The sequence below is a fragment of the Etheostoma cragini genome, chromosome 9, assembly GCF_013103735.1.
Source record: "Etheostoma cragini isolate CJK2018 chromosome 9, CSU_Ecrag_1.0, whole genome shotgun sequence".
NCBI lineage: Eukaryota > Metazoa > Chordata > Actinopteri > Perciformes > Percidae > Etheostoma > Etheostoma cragini.
The window spans coordinates 1,432,677-1,443,964 of NC_048415.1; the positions used below are offsets into that span (position 1 = coordinate 1,432,677).

At 39.4% G+C, this 11,288-nt stretch overlaps 1 protein-coding gene and 1 long non-coding RNA gene across 3 annotated transcripts in view; one reads left to right on the forward strand and one right to left on the reverse strand.

Annotated features, from left to right (window-relative positions):
* Positions 1-234: 234 nt before the first annotated feature.
* The window catches only part of pomgnt1 (protein O-linked mannose N-acetylglucosaminyltransferase 1 (beta 1,2-)), an 18,489-nt gene continuing 7,435 nt past the window's right edge, over positions 235-11,288 (reverse strand). The window contains exons 9-20 of one of the 2 annotated variants that reach the window (XM_034880510.1): positions 11,090-11,160; positions 10,520-10,595; positions 9,976-10,059; positions 9,118-9,159; positions 8,842-8,900; positions 6,177-6,249; positions 5,179-5,307; positions 3,292-3,417; positions 2,275-2,339; positions 2,111-2,155; positions 1,865-2,000; positions 235-381 (exon numbers count right to left, since the gene is read on the reverse strand). In XM_034880510.1, coding sequence (XP_034736401.1) covers positions 268-381; positions 1,865-2,000; positions 2,111-2,155; positions 2,275-2,339; positions 3,292-3,417; positions 5,179-5,307; positions 6,177-6,249; positions 8,842-8,900; positions 9,118-9,159; positions 9,976-10,059; positions 10,520-10,595; positions 11,090-11,160 — 1,020 coding nt within the window. In that variant the 3' untranslated portion in view covers positions 235-267. The remainder of the gene's footprint in view (positions 382-1,864; positions 2,001-2,110; positions 2,156-2,274; positions 2,340-3,291; positions 3,418-5,178; positions 5,308-6,176; positions 6,250-8,841; positions 8,901-9,117; positions 9,160-9,975; positions 10,060-10,519; positions 10,596-11,089; positions 11,161-11,288) is intronic. The other variant, XM_034880509.1, reaches the window with a different exon arrangement.
* Positions 1,224-11,288, forward strand: part of LOC117949941 — a 10,413-nt gene continuing 348 nt past the window's right edge. The window contains exons 1-3 of the long non-coding RNA XR_004657768.1: positions 1,224-1,363; positions 2,179-2,181; positions 11,096-11,100. This is a non-coding gene — a long non-coding RNA (uncharacterized LOC117949941). The remainder of the gene's footprint in view (positions 1,364-2,178; positions 2,182-11,095; positions 11,101-11,288) is intronic.

Below are 11,288 nucleotides of genomic sequence, written 5' to 3' on the forward strand. Positions count from 1 at the left end.
CCCCTATGTTAAAATACAGGGGCATAAGTATACACCCCCCTGTGTTAAATTCCCATAGAAGCAAGCAGATTTACATTTTTTTAAAGCCAGTTATTTCATGGATCCCGGATATTTTTGGAAATGACCCCCATATGATCACATACCCTTCACCATACAGAGAGATTGGCATGGTATGGTGAAGGGTATGTGATGATGTGGGGGATTTGGGCAAATGACGCAATTTACTTGACGCGGACTACAGCATCTTAAAGTAGAATTTGGGTTTACTTACGAGTAAGGGGAGATTGGCACGGCGACCACTAGGACATGATTCCTCTTCCTGAAGAGCCGCCACATTCCTCTGTGGTATCCCCGAACATCCAGGTCCCAAACATGGAGGCACTGGGCAGAAAACGGAGAAAGACAACAACGCTTTCAATTATGCCGTTCACTATGGCGAGGTTCGTTCCATGAGACAACAAAAACAACATACTTGTCAATGATTTTTGTTCCTTTGACAAAGATACGTTGAAGAAACAATGTCAATTAAAAAAAAAAAAATTAAACTAAAAGGGAATTAAAAACACTCCTTATATCACGGCCATGATATGCAGCCATAATGATAAATAATGCAGTCCTGAATGGAACGACCGGGAGGAATTAAAAAAGGGGTTTTAACATAAAAACTAGACCTGCACTCTGCCGCGGCCACAATGCCACACAAAGAATGACAAAATATAGCGCTATCAACATGTAGACGTTAAATCGGCATGTTCATTATGATAGAAAATTGATTAAATTCAATTGCTTGATTTAGAAAAACGGTCAAAATCATTTCCTAGTAGTAGTTCATGGGCTGAAACAAGGGTCTATAACGGGTTTTAAGCCAAGGAGCCCTTGAATGAAAGATGGAGCAGGGACCCCCCTGTTACATATATTTTATAAAATTAAGATGCATATTAAACTGGGCCTACAATAATGTGCGGCGGCCTAAAGCCTTCATGCATACCTCATTTAAATAGAATACTAAACTAGTTAAATAGCCTAATAATTGCCGGCATGATTTTGTAAATCTTTTAAAGTGCTCATATTATGCTTTTTGGCTTTTCCCCCCTTCCTCTGTGTTATATATCATATTTGTGCATGTTATAGGTTTACAAGGTGAAAAATCCCAAAGTCCCCCCCCCACCCCATAAGGATTTACCATCTCTAACAGAAAACACTGTTCACAAACTACTCCAAACAGCTCCGTTGTAGTCCAGCCTTAACTTTCGTGATGAACATTTAATTTGTGATGTCATTTTGTAACACACGTTAAAATTCTCGCCTAGTTGCTAGCGTGGCACGTCCTCATACTGTGCTTCTGACTGGCTAGCAGTACTTAGTGCGACTCCCAACTAAGATGGACTAGAAGAGTGATGTCTCACTCTGTAGCGAAAACTGAGAGCTCAACACACAGGGCGAAAAGAGGAGCTCCAGTAATGACAACAAATAGTATTCTTTCTGAAAATTAAGCCACGTAAACCTACTTAGGTACAACCTCTAAATTCAATAATGAACCTGAAAATCAGCAGAATATGAGCACTTTAATATTAAACATACATGTGACGCACTTCAGATTAACCGTATGTGTTGATGGCCTTAGTGACTACCTTATTTACATTATGGGCCGGTAAGCAGTGGGGATTTTTTCTATTTGCTAATATTATGTTGGATTCAGGTTAAGACTTAATATTTGAAACAATTTAAAAAAATTAGTAATTTGAAGGCCCCCCTGCATTGACCCTGAAGACCCCCCCTGTTCAAGATTCCCAGGCTACAATATAAACCAACATGGACCCCTTTTAAAAGACCCCCAGGAAGTCTTCCTGCTCTGATCGAGTACCTTAGCGAGCTCTGTCCAGGTGGATGTATCCATCTCGGTCTCCATCTTTATGAACATGACGTAGGTCTTCCCCTCCGAGTCTGGCAGGAACGAGTCCTCACACGGGTTCTTAGTGTGGTCCAGCACCTCCGCTTCCCTGGGAACGAACATGAACATGAACACACACACACACACACACACACACCCCCCTTACTAATGTGACCTGAACCATCTGCAGCATCAGTGAGTCTCCTGTATCTCACTTACTTCAGCAGGCTTTGGATCTCCACTTCATAAGCATCTCTCTTTAAGCTGGGAAGAACCAGAAAACCCAGCCTGTCACTTTTTGCGAATTTTGATCCACAAGCAGTTCAAGAACTCTTAATATGAAAAACCTCTGAAGACAAATCACTTAACGCCGATGTACACACCCGTCAACGTTCCTCAGCTGCACATTGGGAACAGTGTTGAACTTGTGTTTCTTGAAGTATACCTCCTAAGAAACAGAAAAGAAAAACTGTTTCACTACAAGGAAAGACTTCACATGTACAGTGGGGGACATAAGTATTTGACCCCTTGCTGATTTTGCAGGTTTGCCCACTTACAAAGAATGCAACGATCTATAATTTTAATCATATGTACATTCTAACAGTGAAAGACAGAATCCCAAAGAAAATTCCAGAAAAATCACATCATATGAATTTATAAAAATTGATAACCATCTGATGAGGAAAAACAAATATTGCCAATATCTAAGTGGGCAAACCTGCAAAATCAGCAAGGGGTCAAATACTTATTTCCCCCACTGTACGTTATCTGCTATACAGCTGATAAAGACAATGTCCATTGTTACTTTAAAAAAAATATACAGTATGATTTTTGGGGGGGGGATCTAGTTTTACTGTAATACAGATTTACACGGAGCCCTGAAGGAAAAAATGTAAACTCAAGATCTCCAACAGACAATGAGCATAAGGTTGACATCAACAGTCAAAGACAATGTTTATAATAACACTTCAAGTTGGAATGTATTAATTAGTAATGCTTATCAAAATAAACAATGGATGTATTTAGAGAACCAAAGAGATGTAATCATTATGTCATGCTACTAGCTATCGCTGCTAGCTAGCATTCCTCTCCTGGAGCCCCTGAAGGATGTGCTGGGAGTGATTGTAGTACATTGGGATGTGGGTCCCATTACCTTGTGTCTGTGTGTGGTTAGCTAGCAACGCTAGCTAGCTAATAAGGGTTATAAGGTTAGCTAACTATTAAGTAATACGTTTATTTTGATAAGCATTACAATTAAAAACATGCCTTCGTGAAGTGTTATGAACAACCTGCTGCTGACTATTGATGTCAATTACTGCAGGCTAACCTTAGCAGCTAGTTAGCTATTTCTAATGGAGTAAAATGGAGCATTTTGGAACAAAAGCTCTCTCCAGTCTTACATGGAAATATCCGTTCATATTTAGGCCGATGATGCCGAAGTGGTACGAGCGGGACACGTCGGGGATGATGCACTCTCGGCCTTTCCTCTGCTCCGGCATTCGCATCCACATGTCCCAGTCCCACAGCTACACAAAAACAAACACACAATTAAACCACAGTTATAACATGTTCAACACAATCTCACACGCATTCTTCACCGTCTAACTGCTGTATACTTTGTGCAAACCTTCTACACACACTGTTGACCATTTTCCAAATATTAGTCTCATTTCCACTAGTTTCAGTTGATTCTATGAAAATACACTTGCCGATAATTAAAATTTGCGGTGGAAAGGTAATCAATCCCATTTATTTATCTTTGTGTTAACCTTTTGTCAACATGAGTCCAAAAGACCAACATGAAACACTAAGGGCGAGATTAAAACAGGACGAGATTTCTCGTCGAGGTGAAAAGTTGTCTCTCGTGAGGCGATGTGATGTCAGCGTGATGGAGCGTGAAATTACTATTGAAGATCCCCCCCCGCCACTTTTAAATCATTTGTGTGGCAACATTTTGGTTTTCCTGCGGAAATGATAAACGGCGAAAGAGTGACAGACAAGACGAACACAATATGTAAACATTGTAAGAAAAAAATGCCGTATACCGCGGCTAACACGAGCATTATGCAAAAACACTTACAGCACCACCACAGCTCTCTACTAACTACTGCACCCGCGACGAAAACATTAAAAGGGCAAACAACTCTAAAAGCCTTTGCATCTCTGCCACCGGTAAGTGCAAGAGCCACGGCAATAACTGCTGCCAGAAACAGTCGACATGCTTATATGCTTGAAAAAGAACATGACCATATCTTAGGCTGTTCTGTGTAGTTTCTCTGTTTTTCATGCTTGAAGAAAAAAATTGTTTCCGTTTGCACTTGTAGTTTTGAGAGAGCAGCACTTTGGTTATTGATACACTTACTGTTTGCATTTAAAGTGTTATTTTTCTGTTATTTACATATTTATTTTATTTATACGGTTTATTTTTTTATGTTCGGTTTGTGGAAAGGAGTTAGATTTCTCGTGTGAGATTGTCCGGGGCCGAAGCCCGTTGGTAGAGTTTATACAAAACATTTTGCAGTGTTTGCACGTCCTTTACTGCATATAATTCATTAAAATAGTAAAAAAAAAAAAAAAGTTAAATAACATTCATCCTTAATAGTTGATTTCAAAATGCACCTAAATTGTTTTGCATTTTGTGATTTTTCAGTTGAATAAAAAAAAACATTTTCCATTCATATATTTCATCGAGGATTTCTTTAAATTTTTTTTAAAAATCTCGTCTCGTCAGGTTCTCGTGAACGCAATCTCGTGATGTGTCTCGTCGAGAAAGCGTCTCTTCACACCCCTATGAAACACCAAAATTCCCATAACACACATACCAACATGACATCATGACATGACTTCGCATAAACAAACAAGCTAACTTTAAGCCAAGTGGCGTGTCATCTGTGTCATCAGCCCCCCCAACCAACCTCCCGAAGACTGTCATCTTTTTGTATGTGTTGCCTCTACCTAATTAATGGAAGTCCAATATTTAGACTCCTTTTAGCTCTGGTTCGGTCTCCACCAACGACTAACAAAAAAAACCTGTCCCTTTAGCTGCTAAATACCATAAAGTAAACAAAAGTAAATAAATTAACACATAAATACCAGCAATACAAGGCGAACAACTGACTGATCATGTTTTTAAAGAAATGAACTGACACTAAAGACAGACTGGAGGGTTGGAAATCAATATGGTGGGATTTGGAAAACTATCAGCTGGCATGTCAAATGTGCACAATTGGTAACAGGTGAAGGAAAACCTCGCAACGCACTGGTTAGGGTTCTTATATAAACTACACCTTTTCAGGTGTTGGCCACTTGGGCTCAAGTTCGTCCTTGTAGAGGCTCTTCTTCAGCACCCATCCCAGGCCAGGCATGCTCTCCACTCTGTACAGCAGGGCCGGGTCCTCCGCTGTGTGCTCATAGCCCTGCACAACAACAACAACAACAACAACAACAACAGCTGTCAGTGACACATGTTACGTTTCTGTGGGATTCAAGTCTTCCTGCAGGTCAATCAGTGAGTAGGAAATGAATGAGGCTATATATATCAGAGCAGGAGGAGAACGAAAGAAGGAGTAAGAAAAAGAGAGTAGGAGACTTGTTCAGATGTTCTGTGTTTAGGATAAAGACATCCTGGGGTGTCTTCCACTGTGGACAATGTTAAGTTACATTAAGTCAAGTCTTAAAAACTACAGAGATGTTTAGATATTCTGAGGTCAGTCATCTTAACCTGTCAACAAGGAATTTTGGAGTGTGATTTTGTTCCTGTAAGTTACTCACTGTGGGCTATTTTTCACTCTTATCTGCAGGTCTTGCATGTCAAATTAACAAGCACACCATGGCCAGAAGCAGGAACAGCTTCTTAAAGCTATTAGGGAAAATATTTGAAAATTGACATTTACAATGCAACTGTTCTATCAAGTGTTTTTGGCATAACTTTGGAGCTTTTTTACAAAAAGTCAGCAGGTTCCACCACGACGCATTTACAGACTATCAGAATTTTAAGAATCTCAAGAACAATTCAAAACATTTTTTTGGGTAACAGTTTTTTCCTTTGACAATCTTTAAACAAAAAAATGTTCTTTCAAACCCGCTGGCAGTATGTGGGGTTAGGAGGGTTAACACCTAAAAGAAAAAAACTAACCACTGCATCTACACTGAAATGTCTTAAGTCGTAACAATTGCTGCTGTCTGAACTAGGCTACATGTGTACTTCATAAGAGACAATTTGGGATGATGATGTGGACGCTTTAGGACAGACAGCAGGTGGAGCGTGAGAAGGTGAAGCAGTCACCTGGTCATTCCAGGCTGAGATACAGTACAGGCTGTCGTCCTCATCCAACAGGTGGACGGTCTGACTCAGGAAACTGCAGCAGAAACAGAAAAGCAGCTACATCAGTGCTATAAAATATATAAAAAAAACAGTATTATAAAAACAGAAGTGACAGTAAAGTAAAAAAATATTAGGAGGAGTATTAAATACTTTATAAAGCCCTTTTTAGAAGACAAAATGAATCAGATCTTGGACAAATCAAGCAGGAAGGTACCAGTGGACAGCTGGCCAAGTGACCTCCTTTAAAACCTAAATCATAGAAAGGCTGTAGGTTGTTGAGAGGGGAAAAATTAAGAAACATATACTACAAACTTAATACATATATAACAAAAGTACATACAGTACAGGCCAAAAGGGCAGTTACACCATCTCATTCAATGAGTTTCCTTTATTTTCATGTATATTTATATTGTAGATTCTCACTGAAGGCATCAAAACTATGAATGAACACATATGTAACTATGTACTTATGTACATACTTAGACCCCCAAATTCTCTGCATTCCCACGCTCATCTGGTACCTGATGCCTAATGTCTGGTTACTTAAAACAAGGTGTTTCATTTCTACTACTCTACTACTACATGGCCAAAAAATAGAGTGGAGACCTGAACATTACAAGCACCCGTGATAGTTGAACACTGGGCATTAAAAAGCCATTTAATCCAATTACTGCTGCTGTAACAGCTGCAACTCTTTCAGCCAGATGTTCAACCGGCTGCTGGGTTTTGCTCCCATTCAGACACAAGAGCATCGGAGAGGTCCAGTACTGATGTTGGTGATCCGCTCCCCCCCAAAGGTGTTGGATGGGGTGAGGTCCTGGCGCTGGGCAGAACAGTCAAGTTCTTCCACACCAGACCTCTTCTTTGTGGTGCTGGCTTTGTGCGCAGGGGGTATGTCATGTTAAGCATCAGGATTTATGTTCCCTGGGACCAGGTTTCCCCCAGACTCATTAGTAGACCAGTGTGCCTGGACCCCGCTGGTACGCTATGTGCAGCAGGCCAGTATGAAGTCAGTACATGTTTTTTTTTTTTAAATAATAGATTGAATTGGCTGAAGAAAACCAGCAATCAAAGTAAATAAAAAAAATTATGAACCAATTATGAATAAAAAATTAGAGGTGGAAATCACCAGATGCCTCCCGATACCATGTCATCACAATACTAATGCCAGGGTATGATTTTATTGCGATTTTAAACATATTGCAATATTCTGCATTATATCACAATTTAAAAACTTTTTGCCAACTTCTAATTGTTCCCAATTTCAAACGATGTCCAAAAAAGGGAACTTTGTCAACATCCGTTTCATCTAAAAAGATAAATTTCTCTGTTTGTTCATCTGTGTGTTGCTGTAACACCGTAATTTCCTATTTTTCTTGGGATCAATAAATATCTATCCATCTATCTATCTATCCATCTATATCACTTCAATTTTATTGCTGCAAAATGGGATTATCAAGCAGACAAATTGACAAATCTAATAAAAAGATCAATATTTCTCGCCTGTGTTTCAATACAAGTATTGCCACTAAAAATATTGCGATACTATGCTGTATCAATCCCCCCCCCCTATTAAAAATGCATTTGTATAAATTGAAATGGGGGCATGTCGAGGACTCCCTAACACCCAGGAAGAGCAGAGCTTATCGCGGTAAACACAATAACAGGCTCGTTGACAGGAGGCCATGTTGTGGTTTTTCAGCGCTCTCTAACTGAGCATGAAGCTCGATTCAGGAGCGAAACTGGCACTTAAGCCAGAAGTGAGTCCTTCTGGACTATTTGAAGTCGACGCATCAAAGGGGTCGGGTCGGGCCCGGGGGGGTCGGGGGATGATATGAGCTCCTACAGGCGCAAAACACACAGTTCAAAGCCGAGTGTGTCCAACAAAGGAAGACTGGAGTTTCTCGCAGAGCGGATAGCAGCTTCATCACTGTGGAGCTACAGCCACCTAGTGGTGACTCTGGCAGCTGAGAGGGTTCACGGGTCTTTATTGGTGCAGCTGTGAGGTCCAGATCCTGGTTCTAATAAAAACCCAAACTGGTTTATTATAGCTTATGTCCATATTAAATTATTAAAAATGCATAAACCTCCTCGTATGTCCCTGATAAATTAATGAATTTACATAGCAGCAGTGGCTTCTTTACTTTATAATTCACTTACCTTTGGTTGTCTTATGAGTCATAACTATAATGCTAAGCATGGATCATGGATCACAAATTAATTTTGAGGAAAAGGAGGGTGTGGGGGGGAAGGATGAATGAGCTCATACAAGTAACAGACTCCATAAATGAATGTGAGTCTCATAAAGGAAGATGTATAAACGCCTTTGTCTTACGTCTTAACACTATCAGGGAAAAAACATCAGATTAAATTACTCAAATGACCAGCTGATTTATATAAGCATATATATTTTAGATTGTATTCTTCTAGATCATAAAGAAAACAAGCAAAAAGTTTTAAAAAAACAACAAACCATTGCTGCGTAATATGAATAGAACTCAACTATCTGCAAAATCTGTTGTTTTCTCAACAGTTATTTTCTCTATAAATGCCAGATCCAATTACATTTAAAAATAATCTATACTCAGGAATCTTTCGTAGTGTTTGTGCAGGATAGAGGACGAACCTGAAGAAGTCGATGGAGATATCCAGGTCTTCTTCTAGGACGATGGCATAGTTGGCCTCCTGATGAACAACACATGGTTAGGTCTACTGTCGTCAGTGCAACTCACAGGCAGAGTGATGAGAACTGACAGCTTTAATTAAGGAATAAACTGACTAATATTACAGTTAAATAAGAACAAAAGCAGTTGCTCCTATTTTAAACCTCATACTGTACATCTCACTACATTAACAGGGGAACTTGTGTTATTTTCTGTTATTATTCTGATAAAGTACTCACTGGATGAAGGTTGAAGGTTGCAGTCAGACTCGCCTTGTAGTGCTGCGACAGAGTGCAGAGATTCACAGAAGAAAGACAAAAAAAAAGTTATTTTGCTTGAAGGCTCAGTTACTTTAATAACTTGAAATAGGGCTGAACGTGACAACATTTACATGATATGATAGTTCTGAGTCATGCACACAGTGGAAACATGAACCCAGCTGAAATAGCTCCAAATAATTACTATTTAATTAGGTGTCTTGGAATTTTTAACTGAAAATCTGTACCATAAATTGCGTGTTAACCCTTAAAAAGATCCAGTGTGAGGCGTTTTTTGTTGTTCATTATCAAAAAATCATGTTACCCATTCACAAACGTGTCGTTTTTCATGATTATTTAACACCGCCATCAATTCAAAGTATTGCTTTTGGCTTGAAATTTTACATTTCCATTTGCATAAACCGGGGTAGACGCTCCATAATCATGCGCCATCTTGAACTACGTTAGCCGGTAAGGGACATACAGGTCCGCCTTTTGCTTTTTTTGCTGTCACACGATACACTCACAGGAGATGCTAACGGGTATCGTTGCTCCCTGGCAAGTTTGAAGAAGGAAACATGGCTAACATCAACAAATCTTTAGAAGAAATGTTACAGTTAATACAAATTAAACCAACACACTGAATGAAGACGTGGATGACATCTTGGCTTTTTGGAGCATGAAGAAGCTTTAATACGTACTTTGAACTGTACGGCGCGGGCGAGTTGATTGGGATGTATGATCTCAACGCTAGATGGGAGAAATCCCCCCACACACTGGACCTTTAAATGAAAAGCTAACTGTTTTAGTGCTTAAATGAGGAGCTAGCTGTTAGTGTACCTGGGACACTCTGGCATTCTTGATGCTGATGGGTGTGTGTTGAACTCCCTTCAGTCCAAACAGCTCGACCACATCCATCGGCTCCTGGGACGAAGAAAAACAAAAACACAGAAATGTATGAGTGGTAGAGCGGTTCAACAAGCTACGCAGGGGAATACAAAAATACAAAAAAAATTCCAAACAACACCCAGCCCTGAAAATGGTATTTTTCCCCCCTTAAGGATTATTTTTGCGTTGCCCATCGCTACATTTCTGAAAACCAAACCGAACCAAAGTACACAAAAGTATTTGGACAGAGACATCCACATACTTCTGGCCGTCCAGTTTAAATCAATTATTTTTAATATTGTCCATAACATCAAGAGTGGGTAACAAAATAAAATATCACAGTAATAATTAAACATGTCAACATCTGCATGTCACGCATTATTACATTTATCAAAGTCTTCAAAATGAGGACGAAACCCTTCACACCATCTGTAATAAAGTAAACACTCAGTGGATGCTGTGTGAGATAAAAAAGGAAGAAATCAACACCTGGTACCTCGTAATATCCATCGATGAAGACGGTGATCACCTGCGGGTTGACGCCATGAGCTGAAAGAAGCGACCTCAGCATCCTGAAGACAGACGACAAGCAGTTGTACATGTTGTTTTATGCACAAGACCGAAATAAAAGCAATTTACTCTTGGTATGACAACGCGACTTGTTTCAATTTAACAAAAAGGAATACAGCCGGATATTTATATTAATGCCAAATGTGTTTCTAAGGGAGGGACTGCCGCCGTTTATCCTGATTTCAAAATATCAGCCAATTGCAGCAGTTACTGTTTATATATTCTGGGTATTTCCTACGCAACAAAATAAAAATGTCAAGTAGAGCGGAAACAATTTACGGTCTGTTAGACTCATTTATCTTCATTTCTTTAAGGGTAAAACACAACAATGCAGAAATTAACGTTTATCTATGAAATCCCAACAAATAAGTACAATTATTTTAATATATGGCAAATACAAATCCACTTAATTTTCTGTGTGGAAGGAAATGAGTAACATAGAAGTCCTGTTTTACAATCCTTTGGACTATTAGTATTAATAGTTTCCAGATCTCACCTGTAGAGGTAGTTGGGTCTGTTTCCTGCTATGACGGCCACTGGGACACTGAAGACGTTATTGTTGTGCAGCTGAAGAAACAAAAGTACAAGTGAGTCAAACAAACTCACATTTTAAAGTCCTAAAGCAGAGTTTTTTTCCCCACAACCAGCTGGATACATCATTCATTTCGTGTTTTCTATAAATGTGGACAACGTTT